The sequence below is a fragment of the Dermacentor andersoni genome, chromosome 5 (genome assembly GCF_023375885.2).
Source record: "Dermacentor andersoni chromosome 5, qqDerAnde1_hic_scaffold, whole genome shotgun sequence".
Lineage (NCBI taxonomy): Eukaryota > Metazoa > Arthropoda > Arachnida > Ixodida > Ixodidae > Dermacentor > Dermacentor andersoni.
In genome coordinates, this window is record NC_092818.1 from 65217800 (window position 1) to 65237846 (window position 20047).

Genomic DNA, 20047 nt, shown 5'->3' on the forward strand with positions numbered 1-20047 from the left:
CAAGAGCACGGGTGAGAACCCAACAAATTGCAAGGCCTATCCAGTTGGAATGAATTTCCAGAATGACATCAGTTTGGAATGCTACTTGCCGTAAAAGTGCCCTGTTCCGCTTACTTTTTTAACAAAGCACTCTTTTATGCTTTGAAGCACAAAAGTAATTGAAATGCACATGTATTTTGTCCCCCACATTGGGAAATATCGCAGAACTGGTGTCATCCTGGAAACTTGAAGGGATAGGTCTTGCAAACTTGGTGCAATATGTACCGTAAGGTAAGTTACTAAGGAGTTAATTAGTTCATTTTAGTTAATTAGTTTAATATGTCTTTAAATTACTTGTGCTAACAATGTTTGCCTCTTCAAACAATCCAGCTCGAGGAGAAGAATTAGGCTGTCTGCAACACGCAATCTTTAAAAATTCCGTGATACCTTAAAATGATCACCCGGTATTCTTTACACACAGATATCGCCGAGAAACATTTTAGATTTATACTTAATTATATCTGTGTTCATGATATCAAGGTTCAAGTGTATATGGTTGTGCATGCTGCAAAGAAATGACAGAAAGTGGGCACAAAAATAAAATTTAAATAATTTATTCTATATTTACAGGAGTGAATGCGCTCCACGACTTCTTCTTATGCGGTGGTCAGGATAGGGGTAAAATCTTTGTACTTAAGTAATTCAGTCGTTCTCTAGATGCCGGTCTCGTCTTGAGAAGAGCGTCATAGTTCAGCTCAATGACGCTGTATCCTAGCGCTTGGAGAAGCCGCATTCGCGTCGCATGGTGTCCCATTGCGTGCAGGCTGTCCATGCTGTAGTGCTCGGGGAGGGCGATAATCACAGCTAACCTGGTTGGCAGAAAGCACACGTCCATTAGTATGAAATTTGTGCCTCAGGATCAAAGAGCAACTGCAACAAAATTTCACTTTGCCTAAAATGACTATAGGTGTGCAGAAAACACTAGTGAAGCAATGTTAGCAAAGCTACAAGGTTGGTAACATCTACTCTTTTATTAGCTGCCTTTAGATAGCACCTAAGCGGACGATGTGTGCGCCTGGTGGTCAGCAGACATGACATCAATAACAGCACATTGCCTATGAAAATTTTCAGTGTGCTGTGAGCAGACGTGGACACCTCTAAGCTCGGAGATCGTGCCTTGGAGTCGTGTGTTCTAGATCATGCGTCACTTTCTGCAACCTGTAATGATGTTTACTTTTCGTCTTTTTTTTTTCATTTTGGTATCAAAAACTTATTTTACCGAGCTTTTAGTGGCACACTCATTCGTATTTAAAACGTGACATTTTGCAAGGAGGTTGCTCTATATCTACGCTATCTGAAAATAGAGTTTTCATGCAGTCCAGGATTTCATTGCAGTTTGTCTTCAAGCACCCAAGGTATTAACCTGGTGCCAAAAGTTAGGTAGCGCTTATAAGCAGTTCAGGAGGTCAAAATACTACTGGCACACTTTCATGCTTGAGTCAATCCATTTCAATAACAGCCTTTTCCGTCTTAGCTACGTAGAAAATACGACTGGAAAATACTGCGAGTGTCCCACACATATTTTTCTTTTTTTTCTTTCCCCCCAATTAATCCTGCACATCGTCCTCTACTGTTTGCAGAGGATCAAGAATATAGCAGCGAAAGATTGAAGTACTACAGCTTAGCAACCTCCGGGTAGCTGTATAGTAAATGTCTGAAAGTGTAATGCTACACCACAGACAATGATGGCAAAAGTAACACTAAGGGAAAACAAGGTGCTCTGTATTTTGGTACTGCAGTATGCGGCGCTCAGTACAGAAAAAGGTTAAAGGGGGTCCGGTTGGCTACTTGGTGTTGGGGGAGGGGTATAAAATACGGGCAGATTGAAAAGAAGGAACTGTCCAAGCACTCGAGTTGGGCGTCTAACAATGCTCACAGTCTGTTGCACAGTTCCGATGCATTCAAAAAGCATGGCAGCTTATTAACTCTTTATTAACCTCAATGGGCACCTGAAGTATTAAAGTGAATGATACACTTCAAGCCAATAAATTCAAGGGAAACATGCTGAATCCCTACGGGATGATAAAACTGGAAACTTAAATGCCATGGTATTGTGGGCACGAAGTACACAGACACGAACAAAAACACAGACAGACACCTGTGTTCTTGCGCCGCCTATCCCCTGGCATCTAAGCATCCACTTGCTAACAGGCTTTACTGGAAACTTAAAGGGGCGAAGAACCACGTTTTATTGAAGTGGAGAAAGGCATTTTCAGGAAAAATAGCCAAAATATAGCCAGCAGAAGCAGAGCAATTGGCAATCAAATACGGCCTCCGCTGTGCTCCCGTTACTTCTGCAATGCCTTGCACTGCGATGGCTACAGCGGAGTGGGGCGTGCCTACAACGCTCCACCTTCTATATGTCACCGTAGCGCGCAGTTCAGATTTCATTATGGATGTTAACGTAGATGCCACGACTCCCAATTTTGGTGCCCACGGTGTGCTAAACGTAAGCCAAACACGGTTATCCTCGGCGAGCTGCAGTGCGCTTAGCCAGTGGACTCATGGCAGCACCCCACAGCGGCGGCAGTATTTCTATGCTACATAGCCGACTGCAGCTACGCATGGGAACCTTATTTTATTACAAAATAAAGTGTCCAGAAGAGAGCGAGGAACAGGCTTTCTGTTGAAAAGAGGGCGTTTGAGAGAAAGGTGACTTCGCGATCCGTCTGCGAGCTCCACGCACTGCGTTTGACAGCAGAACTTGGCTGATATGTTCACAGCAGCGTATGCTACCTGTGGACTATGTTATTTCATCAAGCCCAAGGGATGGTTCAAGGTCCCTTTAAAGTGATCAACAGTGGCTAGATAAATAACATCACCAAAGCCAACATTTTGAGAACAAAAATGTGCGTCTGCCAGCTGAGGCAAAAAATGCTCTGCGATTGATCATACCGAAACTTGCAAAACCTGGAGGGAGAAGCTTTGACGCTTTTGTCAGGCATTTGTTTACCTTCACATCAATCCCCATGACCCATGTTATCAAAATGAACTTGTACTGCTGTGCACACATCACACAAACTGGTTCCGGAAATGGTGCCTGACTTCACTCTGTACCGTTGTGCCACAGCAGCACAACATTGTGTGCAAACTTCACATTAAGACGGAGGTGGGGTAAGCCATTTTTACCCTGATCCATGCCTCGGCGGTGATGAAAGTGAGAGCGATCCGGCGTGGAGTGAGTTGATCCAAAATGATCAGTGGAAAACACAAACCAGATTCACAGGCTTATAGCAAAAAAAAAAAAGAAAAAAAAACTGCTCCAAGTTGACCAGTGCAAAACACGATAAGCCACTGTCCTGACAAAGACAAGTTCCTTTGTCGAAATGTTCACTCTGGCTCCGGAACGAAACGTCTCTTGCTTACCCACTGATGATGACACGAGGCATCAGTGGATACAAGAAATGGGCACAAGGGGATAAATACACGTTGACATGTTTAGCTATTCTCATACAAGCCCAGCAAAAATTGTATCAAACTTACCCAAAGAGCTTTACTGGTGCATCAAAAATTTGTTGTTCTTGTACAAAGGTCAAAATTTTACTGTTGTGGAATACAGACTACAAAGAAAGTTTCAGATCAAGGAGCAAAACCCTAAGCTGCCTCCTTTAAATGAAAAATAAGCTCAAAGCATATGCATGTCCCTCTAATCCTTATTTGAAGTGATACTTGAACCTTAAGTAAAGTTATTTTTAATAAATGGGCACAAACATCGTGCCAAGCTAAAGCAATAGATCATAGCTCCAAATTGTCCGAACTGTTAGGTCTACCTCGAAATGAGCTTTAAAAAGCAATGCGTAATAGTATGTACATAAGAGTAGAATTCTAGCTGGGCTAGTTTGTGCATTGTTCGTGCAACAGAGCACAAAGAACTCTTGTACGCCCATTTCAACATTAATGCTGTCTCTTTACTATTTTACCGTAAGCTACAATATCGTTTACTTTCACATTAAATGACAACAAAGTGCATTTTATATTAATGGATGAAGTATGCTGTACATGAGGCATATTTCAGGAAAGCAGGAAATGCTTAATTTTTTAAAAGTCGTGTGAATGAAAATGTACACTGCGCTGACAAAGATCAAGAAAGGTCTGGTCTTTTTAACAACTGAAACAATGAGCGGTCATCGTTGGTGGTTAGATATGTCATCAACTAATAGGCTGAGCAGAGCACTGATGACAGTGTATTATGGCTGTCCAGTTCTGTTAACAAAATCTTTTTTGCTGTTATCGAACGGGAAGTTAACTATAGCAAGGATTTACCGTAGAAGCAAACTGGTAAGCTATTATCACCTGTGCCCCTTAGCAAGCCATATTCCAAAACAATAACACTATTTTTGTCACTAAGGGCATTGTTCCGGCCTGCCATGTTGAGTAGGTCTCATCTTCAGTACAGAAAGAGCTAGTAAGTAATTGGAACACCCCCCCCCCCCCATTTTTTTTTTTTTTTCGAACTGTAGTTTTACCGTTTGCAGTTGCAAAAGTGTCTTGGCGAGATGAGCAGGTAGAAAGCGATATGTCTGCATATGCAACTTACACTGAATACAGAAGTGACACAAGTTCCTGCTTACCGTTTATCTACACCACTCACGGCATCCGCGGGAATCGGCTTGCCTTGCTTGTTCAGTTGCACAACGTAGTCTTAAAACAGAAAACAAACATTCATGAAATACTGGCTTAACAAATTTGGTGCTGGAAAGTCACGAGGCACAATAAACGAACAAAGTGATGTTTCACTTTGTGAATGCAGGTTTAAGCGCATGGGTGCCATTTCCTTTTTGTGCATTGCGTGCAGAATGCTTTAAAAATGCCTTGCTTGTGTGAAAGTGTGGCGATTTTTCAAGGCTTCCTTTTTTATTTTCTACGTTTTACATCCATTATTCGATTTTTATAAAGTTTAAATTGCTATTAGGAAAGATGGTAAGGCACTGTAAGCAAATGCAGTCTTTATTATTTCAAGCAATTTTGTAATCAACTATTCACAGCATTCATTTTCCCCTCCTTCTCCTTGCTCTTCTGGAATCTCCTGGGCACATCAAGCCCACGCCTTTTGCCGGACTTGTTCAGCTCGTGCCCGGTACATGGCGGCAACTTTGGGGTTGGTCGACTCATGCTCTGCCGGCTGCCGTTTGTGTCACTGCTCTGTCCTCTCTCGCAGCTCGGCCTCTCAGTCGCGAGACGAACCCGGTACTTCCATAGCACACACTGAAGACGTAGCAACTGCCAGAGGAAGTCAACCCAGCGTGCCTCCGCCTACCCTCCTCTTCTGTGACGCTTCACCTCCTTTCGCCTTCCCCGCTTCGCTCAATGCCACCTAGACTTTCCTCTAGGTGGTGTTTCTCTGCCGTGTACTCAGTGCGCTACTCCATAATTTCCCTGGTGCGCAATTTCCTCCTCCACCTCTAGGCACCTTCCTCCTCCAGCGCTCGCTTCTCTAGCGGCGACGCACATAATCTCGCCGATTTCAAAGACTGCCCCGTCTTTGCTTTGCATGCACGTAAAACAAACTTAAGCACAGCCTTTATTTTTTTTGTGAAAGAAAATTTAAATTTTCTTACAAACATTTTTACAAAGCTTTACTGGCATATTAAATTACTTTATATAGACCACATCCTGATTATAATAAATCCCTACAAACACATAAAATAAATAATTGCGAGCAACTAAACTTACAGTACTCATGCACAGGTGATTAGCATTAAAATTAAGTAATTGCACTCTTGGGACAACTGGCATTCAGTTGTCCCAAGTTTTTTTTTCCGTTGCATGATGATAATGTGCAATGCCATTTATAACACATTTTAAGGAGTAACAAAAGACATTAACGAAAGGCACATTAACCTGTGCGATTAGAATCTTCACAGGAAGAAAACAAGGTGTATTATCTGCCTGCAATATGTAATAAAATTGAATGAGAGGTGCATAATATATAACAACTAATACTGCAATCACATGCTTGCTTTCAATGACCATTGAAATCGAAGATCATAGGAATGCGCGAGCCCGATTGTCTCCCTGCCATGAGCTTGCACAAAGGAGTCAATTAGGCATGCATGTTACAATGGCCTTTGGTTTGAATTATTATTGAAGGCGAGCATTTGACTGTGGTATACGACAGCAATAATGAGGACCTTTAGGAAATTCATTGCAGCTACATTCATTGAATACATTTACGCTTACTGGTTGTGTGATAATTAGTGTGTGAATTTCTTATTCCTTGCTGATTGTGCTTTAGGCATTTGCACACATGCAACAAAGAGTTGCATTTATGAGTACCTGTGCTATTAGTGATGTTGACAATGTGGAGATGTAAAATGCACATTTTTGTGCGTTTCTTTGTTTCCTGTTACTAGTGCATGAATGTTGTGCATTGCTATTCACAAATAATAACAGGAATAGGAACAATGCTGTGTAGATGACTGCCAGGTTAGCTAATAAGTACTACTGTATGTGCTTCAAATGACCGGAATTGTATGCTAACTGCAAATAAAGTTGGTTGGCTGATTAAATGATTGACTGACATACAGGTGTTATGTTGTGTTGTGAGGCATAATTTATCAATAGTAAAATCAAACAGGACACAACAAGATTCATGCAGATTAAACACCAAACTTCAGATAAGCTTCAGATAAAATAGTAATGCTCAAAATACTAAAATGCCATATGGAGAATACACAACACTACCACTACTGAGATAGAGGACAGCGTCTTTTGCATCAGTACAATGGCAAGGCATGCACCTCACTTACAGCTCTTTCTTTGACAATGCTGAATACATTGTGTCAATAAAGTTGTCACGTTTGGCCCAGACGCGAAAGGCTCCATCCAGTTTTCCTTATGTGTTCATATCCTAGCGGCAGCAAGAATATGCATGCCAGTGAAAACGGCAACGCAGACACCTGCTACAATGATCAGCTAAATTCCCTGGTCAAATGACCGCATGTGTGATTGGCATGACAGAGCGATTTGGAGCAGTTCATGCATGAATAACCAGGGACATTTAGTTGACAGCTGCAAACAGGCATCTGTGCTCTTCACCTTTCAAATGAACAAAAACTGAGCCTGCATGTGTCTTAATAATTCAGAGAACGCTTACCTATAATGTACATGTCGGAAAGGGGCAGCCTTGGTTGCACCACAGAGAAGCTGAAGTTGCCCTCGCCTCCCAAAATCACTTCCATGTCATCTTGCATCGAGCACATCAGGCGGAGTAGCCTTCCATCTGAAAGTGGTTAAGCCTAAATTCACAAACACGAGCAACCCCTCATGTCAATCTGTGCTCATACGTTTCCTTTCATAATAGACAAAAAAAAAAAAAATGAACAAAGAATATCAGAGCTGTTCCTCAGAGTGTGGCCGGCAGAACAATTATTTCTGTTTGATACCATTCCATTGGCCCCCTCACTGCTGAAGGCGATTACAAGAGGGCAAAAAGAATCAGTCTGGATATTAACAGGATCAGAATTGCTGAGCCATTATAGCCATTTGCTTCTTCCTCCCTCACTTGATGTGGCGGCTAGACAGCCATATCGTCACGCTGCTGAGCAGAAGGTCACTGGTTTGATTCTCAGCTGCTGCAGCCACATTCCAATGGGAGAAGGAAAGTGACGAAGCTTAAGTACTTAAACTTATGGGCTCACTAGAGTAACTCGGGTGGCAGTCAAACTTAGTGCAGAGCTTACGAACTACTATGGCGTGTCTCTTAGCCAAGGTGTAGTTTTGGTATGCTGAGACTACTATGGTGCACCGAACCTCAACATAACGATTACGGATATAACAAGTTATCGGATATAGCGGCGTAACTCTACAATGTTTCTCGCCAATGCAATAAATATAAGCTTATAAAGAAGATTGGATGTAACGAAGGTATTTCTTTGTCAGACGTGAACATTTTATAGCAAGGTTCAACTGTACTTGAGCCCAGAATTTATAAATTATGCGCTTTCTGGTTACAACACCTTACTTTTCCATAAATGGTATAGCAGCTGCTACTACTGAATGCAGACCATGCATCATGTCCTTTAGTTTGATGTAAGGTACAAAGTGCCGCACAACACGTGTCGGCTGAGTCGAAAAGGGTGGCGAGTTGCCTTTATAAGAGTGAATGCAAACCACTTACCTCTCTTCACACTTTTTGATGAGTAGTCCCTCGGTAAATAAGGGCCGTGATACTGCTTGCATTCCAATGAGAGCGCCGAGTCTAGGAACTTCAGTTTCTGGTGTGTCTTACGCAGCTCATTTCGCTCTAGGCTTGCTAGAGAATTCCAAAATTAAAATATTAAAGCATGCTCAGATCATTGGTGTATATACCACATAAGTTGACTAGTTGATTGACTGACATGAGAGTGTCAAGTGCATAGTGGGCATTCATTCAAGCACTGACAAATGACACAACTGTAACTGCCAATTAGGCGTAAATGCAAGAGAGAAGGGGTTAGAAAAAAACCGTGCACCAATAAATGACTTTCCCAGACAAATGAACTTGAAGTAAGAGTGCATAGCAAACATATCATAGCATTAATTCACAGTCTACATAAAATAATTATTTGGTTCACGTGGGTTTTATAAAGCTCCTATTTGCAAACTATTTATGTACTTCAAGGTGGTGCATAATACATAAATTCAGAACTGAGGTTGAACGGCATGAATAAAACAAAGGACACGAAGAAACAAAGCACTGACTGCCAACTGAAAGTTTATTTGAAATTCTCCAGCCATTTTCTACCTTTTCCAGCACAGGCATGCGTACACCAGTCACATATACATCAGCAAAATCAGCAACATCCTAATATTTCATGCAAAAAAGCTATCTTTTCTTTCAGACAAAGCAAGAGAGGGAGCGCTTACACATTTATCTCCTTGCTTTCGAATGTGAAATGCCTCTGTTATTTCTCTTTCCCTCTTGCTTTTTCCTTTCCCTATGAATTTTGTCTTTTCAAAACTTCGCTCACACTCGTGCTCATACGACTCACTTAGTGCTGCCTCAATGCATGTGGTCGCTATGCAGACAAATCAGACAGCACGATTAAGGAACGCAGGGTTTCCTCGTTCTGTGATCACTTCAGTATGCAAAGCCACCTTGCAAAAAAAAAAGAAAGTTTGGAACCAGCACACAAAGAAAAGAATAAAGACAAGAGACCAGCGCACGTGGTGCCGCACTTGCCCACGTTGTCACCCAATCTAAAGAAAGTTTCCAAGAGACGTAATGTTCATTTACTTTTCAGTGCCCCGTCCAAGCTCTCTTCAATATGGAATCGTATGAAAATGCTTGAAAGGCGCCCGTGCACCACCAATTATAAATACTGTTTCACTGACTGCAAACGCAATGTTATGTCAGATACCGTTGAACTGTGTAGGACAAACAGGACAGTGTTTCAATGACAGAGGTTGTCAGCACAGTAGTAATGTGAAGAATGACTACGGAAGTCATTTAGGAGGAAGGACATTGCAGCAAGTGTCCATGCATGCCTATATTTGAAAAGACAAAATTCACAGGGAAAGGAAAACGTAAGAGGAAAAGAGAAATAATAGAGGCTTATCACATTCGAAAGCAAGGAGGTAAATGTGTAACCGCTCCCACTCTTGCTTTGTCAGAAAAAAATATACCTTTTTTGCATGAAAGATTATGGTTTTGCTGACGTATATGCGACTGGTTTACGCATGCCTATGTTGGAAAAGGTATAAAATGGCTGGAGAATTTCAAATAAACTTCTAGTAGGCAGTCAGTGATTATCTGCGGTATTTGTTTCTTCGTGTCTCTGTTTTATTGGCGCTATGCAACCTCAGTTCTAAATACGAACCAACGAGCCCTCATCAAGATCTTACTAATACATAAATTCAGTTGCAGTTTACAAACTTGCAATACCCGTTTTCATTATAGCATTACAGTGGTGCTTCTATTTTAACTCACCGACAGTCGATTTTCAAAAAAAATTCTGATGCCTAAATAACAAAAACGTGGCCCAACAGTCACTGCAACTTTACTTCCCGTTAAAAGGACCTGCTTTAATTCGAGTTGATTCAGTGCTTGCCAATGGCAGTGTTCATATGTGTCACATGTATCTGAACAGGGGTGCGAAGGGGCTGAACCTCCTCTAATTCCAAGTATAAATTGCCATTTTTGTCCACTCACTAAGAGAACAATGAAAACCATTTAGTATGTCTCAAAGTGTTAAACGCTCACTTGATGATTGTACAGTTAAGAGAAATTAACTGAGGAGGTAATTTACAAAGAACTCATCAATACAGCAACGCTGAATAAAAGTGACACAGGGCTGCTAGTACATTACTATGAACGCGTGCGTGCGGGCCTCAACACGAAACAGACTGATAAACTAGAGGCCGGATTTACAGGCGATTTACAGGACTGTTGTGCTGCAACAACACTTCCCAATTTCTCGCCTCCTTCATTACCCGAGCACACCACACTCATATTCAAATACAATGATCTCGGATAAAGTAAATTATTCCCCAGATTGAACACGCAAAACTTGCTGACCGATACTCATGCAACGTATTTTGGGACATCCGCTACCCGTGCAATATAGCCACTTGCATGCTGTGAATGCAGATTTTCAAGGGGGTTATTTTTATGCTTTTTTTTTGTCATACTTTCTCTTCCGAATGGACTCGAGCAGGTCTATACTATCTAATGCATTGGGAACATCATTCTTAACAATGCTGAAAAACATTTCGGAGCACAGACAAAAATTACTGCCTAGTAAGCTTTCAACAAATGGTTTCCTTCCTTCTTTTTCTCCACTAGAGGTGATAAATCCGTACATATAACAAACCCATCACAGAAGTTTGTTTCAGTTCGCTATAGGTGAGTTTGGGTATATCAAATTATTTATTGAACGAACAAGGAGAAGAGAAAAAGAAGGGCTCAATTTTTGTGAATCATGACCATATAAAGCCAGCAGGCAATGAAGCCAAGGAGCGCATAAGTGTAATTAGCTGTGGTTGAAACTGAAATGTAGAAAATAATGAAGAAAAGGGGAAATGAAAATGGGCCAAAAATAACTTGTTGCCAGTGGAGACTGAACTTACAACTTTTATGACATTCGCAAAAATGGGTGTTCCACATCTGCCCACCATGGCTTCAAGTGGCACTGGCTGACACTCCCAGGGATAGATATAGTACTCACAAATACTCAAGTTAGTGGACGAATTGATAGCCGTCGCTGTAGCACTATTAGTAGTGCATCACATGCGAAGGTTGTGGGTTCGGTTTCCGCCGGTGAAAATTTATCTTTCAGCATTTTCTACATTTCAATTCTAACCACAGCTAATTACCCCAATGCTTTCCTTAGCTTCATTGCCTGTTGGTTTATATATTGAACTAATTTTTAGAACATAAGTCTGTTCATTACAACCAGGTTTGACTGTACACAGCACCTAGTAAGCTTACTTACCATTCATCTTGTCGAGAAAGTGTGGGCTGAACACCTTCTTGACGAAGTTGAGTGGATACCTCTGCAAGTAGAAGCAGGCGATCAGCATGTCGACCAGCTCGTTCGAGGGAATTTGGTTGAATCTTTCCCGAAGGAGCCATTCCAAGGAGCCAAAGAACTCCATGGCATTCTTGGGGACAATGTTGAGGTAGCCGAGAGCACGGACCATGTTTACAGCCGTGGGCAGAGACATGTCCTTTTTTACCATGCGAGAAAAGACAATTACAAAAGTGAATTCTACCAATATATCCCTGCAAGAACCTGTAAAACCAAGAAACACAGGAAATAATACATTGGTGTAGTAGAGAATCCTTTAGCCAGTTGTTGAAGTGCAGTCTAACCTCGATATAGCAAACACAGATATATGTATAATAAATATTGATAACAAAGCCAATCTATAATGTTTCTCATCAATCTTGGTATGTAACATATGCTTATAACAAATATCACATATAACAAGGGTACTTTTATGTCAGATAAAACTTGGTTACACATAGTGAGGTTCAAATGTAGCTATACGATAGCTCCACTGATAGTACACAATCAAAATACCGAAAGCAAAGTCATGTGGTGTGCACGGTTGTCCTGTTGGTATCTGGTAAACGCGAAGAATTAGCCCTTGATTTGACCATGTTGTACTGTGCTGTTGTTCCATACCACAGTGCACACTGATGTCTGTAGCTGCAAGTATTGCTGGACTTAAGCTAAAGCTTTAACATGCTTCACTGTTTTTCATGTCTTACTTGTACTTAACCAAGCTTGCTACAGAAGTGAATCATTTAAGTTGCTCTGCAGAATTAATTAGCTTGCTTGGTCAAAGGTGTCCCAAAACACCTCTCAACAGCGCGCTGCAAGATGGAAATAAAGGTTGGCATCCACTACGTCACCAAAGCTGCACAATATTATTGCGTAATTGGGAGCTACTTCATCCTCCTCTCAAGAAGCTGTTTTATGTGAATTAAGTTATCAAGCTGTCCATTCGTCCTTCACCACACTTGAAGCGTTCCTCCCACGGCGACTAGTTTACGCTAGAGTTTGCGAGCCTCAACATAGCACATATTTCTTTTTTTATGCATTTACTTTGATAACATATCTTTTATGGGATACATAGGCGCATAGGTGTTTATGTGACGTCTTCCTTGTCTCCATCCTCACTCCATATGCTGTCCGCACGCTTTCTAGGCACTTTATGGTGACTATGATTTACCTGCAGACATAGCTCACAGGCAGCGGCAAACGTGGAACAGCACAGACTGACAAGAAACACATTGTTTTTTAGATCACTGGAACTTTTTTTTTCAGTAGCTGTTTTTGTTGATAATCGGGCCTGCTTTAGGGATCTGTCTGAATCAACTTGTTTGAAGCAAGTGCCCCTCTGGCATGTGACTTCTTGGGCTGGCATGAAGACAGTGACGCTGGTACCCCCATCACAATTTCTTTTCTGCATGCTCTTTTTTTCGTACTGCGCCACACGCCACAGCTTACTTTTTGTGAAACTTGATTTGTGGTGAAGAAGAATGCTCCGCACTGCAGCTGCATCGTCACGGGAACCAGCGCGCCACTGCGACAAAGACCATATTGTGTATCCGCGACAGAGCGCTGTGTTATCGACGACCAAGTCGCTGACATGCTCAAACACGACGTCATTCAGCCTTCGGATAGCCCATGGGCATCTCCAGTTGTTCTTGTTACATTGACACAGAATCACATCGACACAGACTCAATATAAAATTGATTTGGTTCTGTGTCGATTACTGTCGTCATAACAATATAACTCGTAACGATGTTTACCCTCTACCGAGAATTGACGATGCCTTGATTGCCTCCAAGGTGCAGAGTTCTTCTAGCGGCTTGTGCAGCGGCTATTGGCAAATCCCTATGGCACCAGAAGACCAACCTAAAATGGCCTTTGTAACACAACATGGCCTATATGAATTTCGTGTCATGCCTTTTGGGCTTTGCAATGCCTCCGCAACATTTGAGCGAATGATGGACAACCTTTTGCGTGGTCTAAAGTGAAAGACGTGCCTCTGCTACTTAGACGATGTAGTTATTTTTTCAGATTTTCCCACCATCTCTGTAGGCTAGAGGAAGTGTTACAGTGCCTAATGACACCAGCCTTCAACTCAACCTGAAGAAATGCCACTTTGGCGCAAGTCAGCTCACCATCCTTGGCCATGTAGTATCAAAAGGTGGTATTCTTCCTGACATTGTCAAGCTCCATGCAGTTGCTGATTTTCCCAAACCTTTCTCCATAAAAGAACTTCACAGCTCTTCCATGGCCTCTGTTCCTACTTTTGCCGCTTCATTTGGAATTTCGTGTCTATCACCGCCCCCTTGAATCAGCTTATATGGAACGACTTCCACAATTACGCCTGGTCACCCACTTGTGATGATGCCTTCCACGAGTTGTGTCATCTGCTAACTTTTCCACTGATGCTGCGTTACTTTGACCCTACAGCTCCAACCGAAGTACACACTGATACCAGCGATGTTGGACTCGGCATTGTGCTCGCACTGCACAAATCTGGATTCGATGAGTACATTGTTGCATGCACTAGCTGCACCGTCACCAAAGCAATGGATAAATCATCATCATCATCAGCAGCAGCAGCAGCAGCAGAAGCAGCAGCCTGTTTTATGTCCACTGCAGGACGAAGGCCTCTCCCTGCAATCTCCAATTACCCCTGTCCTGCGCCAACCGATTCCAACTAGCGCCCACGCATTTTCTAATTTCATCGCTCCACCTAGTCTTCTGCCGTCCTCGACTGCGTTTCCCTTCTCTTGGTACCCATTCTGTAACCCCAATGGTCCAACGGTTATCTAACCGGCACATTACATGACCTACCCAGCTCCATTTTTTTCTCTTGATGTCAATTAGAATATTGTCTATACCCGTTTGCTCCCCGATTTAAACCGCTCTCTTTCTGTCTCTTAATGTTATGCCTAGCAATCTTCGTTCCACTGCTCTTTGCGCGGTCCATAATTTGTTCTCAAGCTTCTTTGTCAGTCTCCAAGTCTCTGCCCCATATGTCAGCACTGGTAAAATGCACTGATTGTACACTTTCCTTTTCAATGATAATGTCAGGAGCTGACAATGTTTGCCGTATGCGATCCAACTCATTTTTATTCTTCTGAGTTTTCTTCTCGTGATCAGGGTTCCCTGTGACCAATTGACCTAGGTAAACATACTCCTTCACAGACTCTAGATGCTGAATGGCGATCCTGAACTCTTGTTCCTTTGCCCGGCTATTAATCATTATCTTTGTCTTCTGCATATTAATCTTCAACCCTACTCTTACACTCTCTCTCTTAACGTCCTCAATCATTTGTTGTAACTCATCTGCATTGTTGCTGAATAGAACAATGTCATCGGCAAATCGAAGGTTGCCGAGATATTCGCCGCCAATCCTTACTCCTAAGCCTTTCCAGTTTAATAGCTTGAATACTTCTTCCAAGCATGCAGAGAATAGCATTGGAGAGATTGTGTCTCCCTGTGTGACCCCCTTTTTTTATTGGTACCTTCCTGCTTTTCTCGTGTAGAATTAAGGTAGCTGTAGAACCTCTGTAGATACTTTCCAAGGTATTTACGTAAGCGTTCTGTACTCCTTGATTACGTAATGCCGCTATTATTGTTGGTGTCTCTACTGAATCAAATTACTTTTCATAATCTATGAAAGCCACATAAAGAGGATTATTATACTCTGCAGATTTCTCGATAACCTGATTAATGACATGGATGTGATCCATTCTAGAGTATCCCTTCCTGAAGCCAGCCTGTTCCCTTGGTTGACTAAAGTCCAGTGTTGCCCTTATTCTATTGGAGATTATTTTGGTAAATATTTTATATAATACTGGGAATAAGCTAATGGGTCTATAATTTTTCAATTCTTTAACGTCTCCCTTTTTGTGGATTAGTATAACGTTTGCATTCTTCCACTTTTCTGGGACCCTCGCAGTCGACAGACATTTTGTATAAAGAGCCGCCAGTTTTTCAAGCATTATGTCTCCTCCATCTTTGATTAAATCGACTGTTATTCCATCTTCTCCAGCCGCTCTTCCTCGTTTCATGTCTTGCAAGGCCCTTCTGACCTCGTCGCTAGTTATAGAAGGAGTTTCTGTATCCCGGAGAAGGAGTGCTTGGCCATAATCTGGGAACTTGGTAAATTTTGACCTTAACTCTATGGCTGCCCCAAAGACATGAATGCGCCAGACCACCATGCGCTGTGTTTGCTGTCCACGTTAAAGGATCTCACAGGTCGATTAGCTCACCCGTTCCTTTACAACCCTCGACCAATGGCAGCAAAAATCTCTATGTGACGATGACTGCCCGCACTGTCACTTTTTTCCAGGCTCCCTTGTGTGGCCTTGGGCTCCAGCTGTTCTTTCTGGCTTCTCATCCAAGCTTGTCTCCAAACGATTGTAGCACAGACATCGCCTGTGAACTCTATTGCTGAGCCTGTCGCGTCACCAAAGGACCAATGCTGTCATGGTCATGAAACCGTCCATGAAAGGTCATGAAACCGTCCACTTGAAGCCGTATTACGACCCGCTGATACTATGTTCACCATGAGTTGCCAGGTTGGCTCATATTTCCGATGAGGGGATGGGGAGGGGGGAGGTGATAGCAGTGAATACGAATGCTTGGTGCTGCAGCCACATCGCCAGTCTCCAGGGAGGCGCAAGCTCGAGATTGCCTGGACTGCTTTTGTGTTGTGTCCTTTGCTCGCTTTAGAAATGTAACATTCATCATGTTGTAGAACCGCAATTAGTAAATGTTATGAAAAATTTGGGAGAGCTGGAAAGCACGCATTACACACGAACGATGCTTCTAATGTTCTGTCCCATCAAAATTCTTCAGAGTGGATTTTTAGTGAATCCATAAAACCAAGCGTGAAGATGGCCAAGAAGAGTAAATGAAGCCCCTGTGTAGTCTGACATAAGCACGACTGTCTAAACAGTGAGAACATGACCTGCTTAACGCTTGTAGAGTTCCCATGACCATTAATAGGTTCCATTGATCCATACATTACAATATTCTGCACATATTTGCAAGACTGCTAAATTAAAGTGAGGCGAGGCCCTGTGTGGCACGGCTCCCTGGTAAGCAGCCACTGATGGAACTACATAGGAAAATATCAGGAAGATGCACCACATCAAAAGCGAGAAACATATTTAAAAGATTATTGAGAAGCAAGTCATGTCACATGTGGTCATGTAACAAGTCAGTGCATCAAGCATTTGCAAAATTTTGAAACACTGACAGATAACAGTTTAAGGTGGTCACAAATTGGGCCAGCTACAAAGGGCCAGAGGACAGAAATAAGAATTCATGGAAGGGCATAATGGGAAACTGCTCTTGCTGATGTACTGCTTTGCAAATGCTGAACGTGTGATAAATGAGCAGCCTCCATGGACGAGAGGTTTCACAGATCCACAGGTGACCTGTGGTAGTATTTGGATAAAAGTTGGTTGCAAAGTGAGGTTCAATGACAAAGCAAGCTAAGATGAAGATGAAAGAGACTAGATTACTATACTAGAGATAGAAAAGTGATAGCGGAAAGGCAGAGAGTAGGTTGACCAGGCTGAGCCCTGCCAGCTATGTTGCACAACTTCACGCTCCCGTCAGGCACACTTTCTACCACTTTTCGCACCAGGCGCACGAACGCAAAAAAAACTTTCACGCGCACCTTATGATTCGCCACGAAGAAGTCGGACGCCGAGTTGAACACGGGTTCACTCCTCCAGCGAAAGGCCCGGCAGTAAGAGGCCAGCGCGTCCATCGTTTCCTCGCGGCTACCGGAGCCCTTGATGCGGACGTACCGCTCGACCGCCTTCGACGAGTTCGAGTCCAGGTAGCGCAGGGCCTGCAAGCAGCGCACCATGCTGGCGAACTCCCTTTCGGGAACGACGTGCAGGTTTAGGTTCAGCCACTTGGTCAGGCTCAGCAGCAGGCTCTGGGGCACCAGCTTGAGCCGCGTGAGCACGCTCAAGATGTAGGCCACGTCGTCTGCGCCCAGCGACAACACGTTCTTGGTCGTGTTGCGCGCCACGGCGCGAAGCACGACGCTCTGCGAACTCTTGAAGTACGGTAGCAGGCTGTACAGCTTGAGAACGTCGTCCTTCTCCATGTCGACCGCTTGCGTGACGATGCTCTGCCAGAAGTGATCCACCGTGCCCAGGTACTGGCTGCCGCAGCTGACTAGTAGTAACGTGGCTTCTAGAAGGTCGGGGAGCTTGATGGTGCCGTCGCAGATGCGGCTGAGGATGACCTGGACGAAGGTGTCCACGTAGCGCTTCCGGTCTTCCTCGCTGTACCGATGCCTCACGACGCACCTGAGCCCGTCCAGTATCACCTCGGAGCTCCCGGCGGTCGTGATGAGCTTGCACAGCTCCCCAATGACGAGCGACACACCGTCAGGCTCACGAGACTTTGGGCGTTTTGATGGTGCGTCCAGCCCAACGTCTCGAACTTGCAACAGCTTGTCGAGCGCCTGAACACCGATGGCCGGCGTCAGGTCTTTGGGATCAGCTTTTCTCAGAGCAAGGTAAACGTCTTTCACCGACGTGCACTTTTTAATTATCGCCGACACCTTAGGCGAGGCGCCTTCCCTCGTTGCTTTCGGATGTTCATTGAAGCTTCCGCGCGCCGTTAGGTCGTTGTCAAGGAGCGACTCCGCGGTGGCCTTCTTGATGAGAACCGGCAGCTCTTCGATGCTAACGCCATCCTGGAGTATAATGGTCGACTTCGTGACACTATCGGCGCCGCTTCTAGACGAATAACTGCGAAACGAAAATGACGGTCGGAAAGGTGTCTGTCGCAACCGCAAGCTTTCCTGTTTCAGGCAATGCAAATAGGACCGGTAGGTCGTGGCAGTGCGGGCGCCGCTACGAAGTGCCAGAGTCCGTGTCCCTAACTGACGCCACACGGTACGGTTTAGCAAGCGAACCGTACAGCGTGTGGTCGCCGTTAAAGGCATCGCGCATCTCATTAAAGCGCCCGCGCACAATTTTGATACCGCTCACGTCATGGTGAAGCGTTCTGCTAGTTCTGCCGGTTCTGCTTAAATTTACTTTGCACTGCAAGCCGCCATCTTACTTTTTTTTTTTTTTTTCGTGTGCGCGTTGCCGACACGTAACTGTTCATTCGCTAAATTTGACGCAAACAGTTTTTTGAACGTAATATTGACGAGAAAATTTGGAAGCGTCGTGTTGCGACCAACGAAACAGCTAAATATTCTTTACTTTCTTAATGCAGAAATAATGCGAAAGTTATTACTAGAGAGTTGCTAGAGGGTGTATACCGCAGTGACGTCACGTAAATCGTCGCACACGCTCACGCATGCAAGCATGCGCGGGCCGCCAGCACAGCCAACGTGGAGCGAGGAAGCAGTGACGCTCACACCCCGCTTTTCAAGCTGTCGAGCGCCGGAGCAGGCAAACAGTCTTTGCTGCAAGCGAGCTCTGGCGCTGGGCTCGTGTGACCAGCTGAGATCGCGAGAAATCGCTCGCTTCCTCTTACCTTTCACTCGTGCATAAACTCGCGTTCCGGGAACAGAATATGGTCGACCTGACCGGAGGAGGACCCGACGGACCCATTGAACACGGCTTCAGCAATTGGGTCTTCATTCTGCCCGCAATTATTACAATTTCGCTGATCAGTAAGTATTGCCGACGGGCCCCTGTTTGCTGTCATCTCGACCGATCGTCTCTCCCTGTCGTAGTAGAGGGCGGACATCATCGTGTAAAACGAAACAGCTGGTAAAATTGCGCGCCTTTAGTACTACGTTACATCGCGATGTAGTCTGCTTCTGACAGAAGACACGGCGCGCAAACGTCAAGTGGTCGATGACCTCGCGAGAAGGTCCATGATCGCATTATATACCCCCGGAGCGAAACACTTGACCAAGTCGAAGCGCCGTGAATAAACGAAAAAAATAAGAAAGAAAGGTGTGAAACGGCGCGCTGTTCGAATCGTACTGCTGCGCAAGTGGTGGCGACTCGGTGCTGACCCAGCTACGGGACTCGTTTTTGTGCTGTCCCCCGCTTATCGCCGTGCGAAACAGGATCGTGGCCGGTACACGTGGCCTGTCGCGTTGGCTCCGCGTGGAACCGCGTCGCCCCCGAGGGCGCAGTTGCGAGAGCGGTCGTGCAGGAGTAGGACGCGCTCACACGCACTCGGGCGGCTGAGGTTGTAGGCAGCATGGTTCTGTACGTGGCCCTGATATTCGTTCCCGTTGCCGCGATCGGTGAGTCTTTCGCTGTTAACAGGGACTTCACGCACTACCTATTTAGTCCCGAATATTTGAGCTTCACGAATCTATATTTAAAAAAACTTATTTAGTACTAGCAGGGAAACAACCATCTGGAAAAGATTGACCACCTGGTCGTCGCGTGGTGTGGAAAATTTATAGATTTATTGCGGATCCCGAAGTTATTTATTACTCTGACACGAGTGGCATAACAAATCCTTGTTTCTTTGTCTTTCAAATATTTTTCTGGTTTCTGTTCGTACAGGGTCATACTGACGTTCAGTATTGCAAGTGTAAGTTAAA

The 20047-nt window shown here is 44.0% G+C and overlaps 1 protein-coding gene across 1 annotated transcript; it reads right to left on the bottom strand.

The window, feature by feature from the left end:
* Positions 1 to 577: 577 nt before the first annotated feature.
* On the bottom strand, positions 578 to 19058 carry LOC126530723 (FAST kinase domain-containing protein 3, mitochondrial-like). Its single transcript, XM_050178004.3, has 6 exons — positions 17183 to 19058; positions 11454 to 11688; positions 8159 to 8293; positions 7136 to 7261; positions 4611 to 4680; positions 578 to 848 (listed from the first exon to the last, which is right to left on the bottom strand). The coding sequence occupies exons 1-6, from the start codon at positions 18482 to 18484 to the stop codon at positions 647 to 649; spliced, it is 2070 nt and encodes a 689-aa protein (XP_050033961.2). The 5' UTR covers positions 18485 to 19058; the 3' UTR covers positions 578 to 646.
* Positions 19059 to 20047: the final 989 nt, after the last annotated feature.

Excerpts from the sequence above, each read along its gene's own strand:
- LOC126530723 (XM_050178004.3), bottom strand. The coding sequence starts at position 18,484 with ATGAGATGCGCGATGCCTTTAACGGCGACCACACGCTGTACGGTTCGC. Across the intron at positions 4,681-7,135 it reads TTCCGACATGTACATTATAG|ACTACGTTGTGCAACTGAAC; the intron begins GTAAGCGTTCTC and ends TTCTGTTTTAAG. Across the intron at positions 849-4,610 it reads GTGAGTGGTGTAGATAAACG|GTTAGCTGTGATTATCGCCC; the intron begins GTAAGCAGGAAC and ends TCTGCCAACCAG.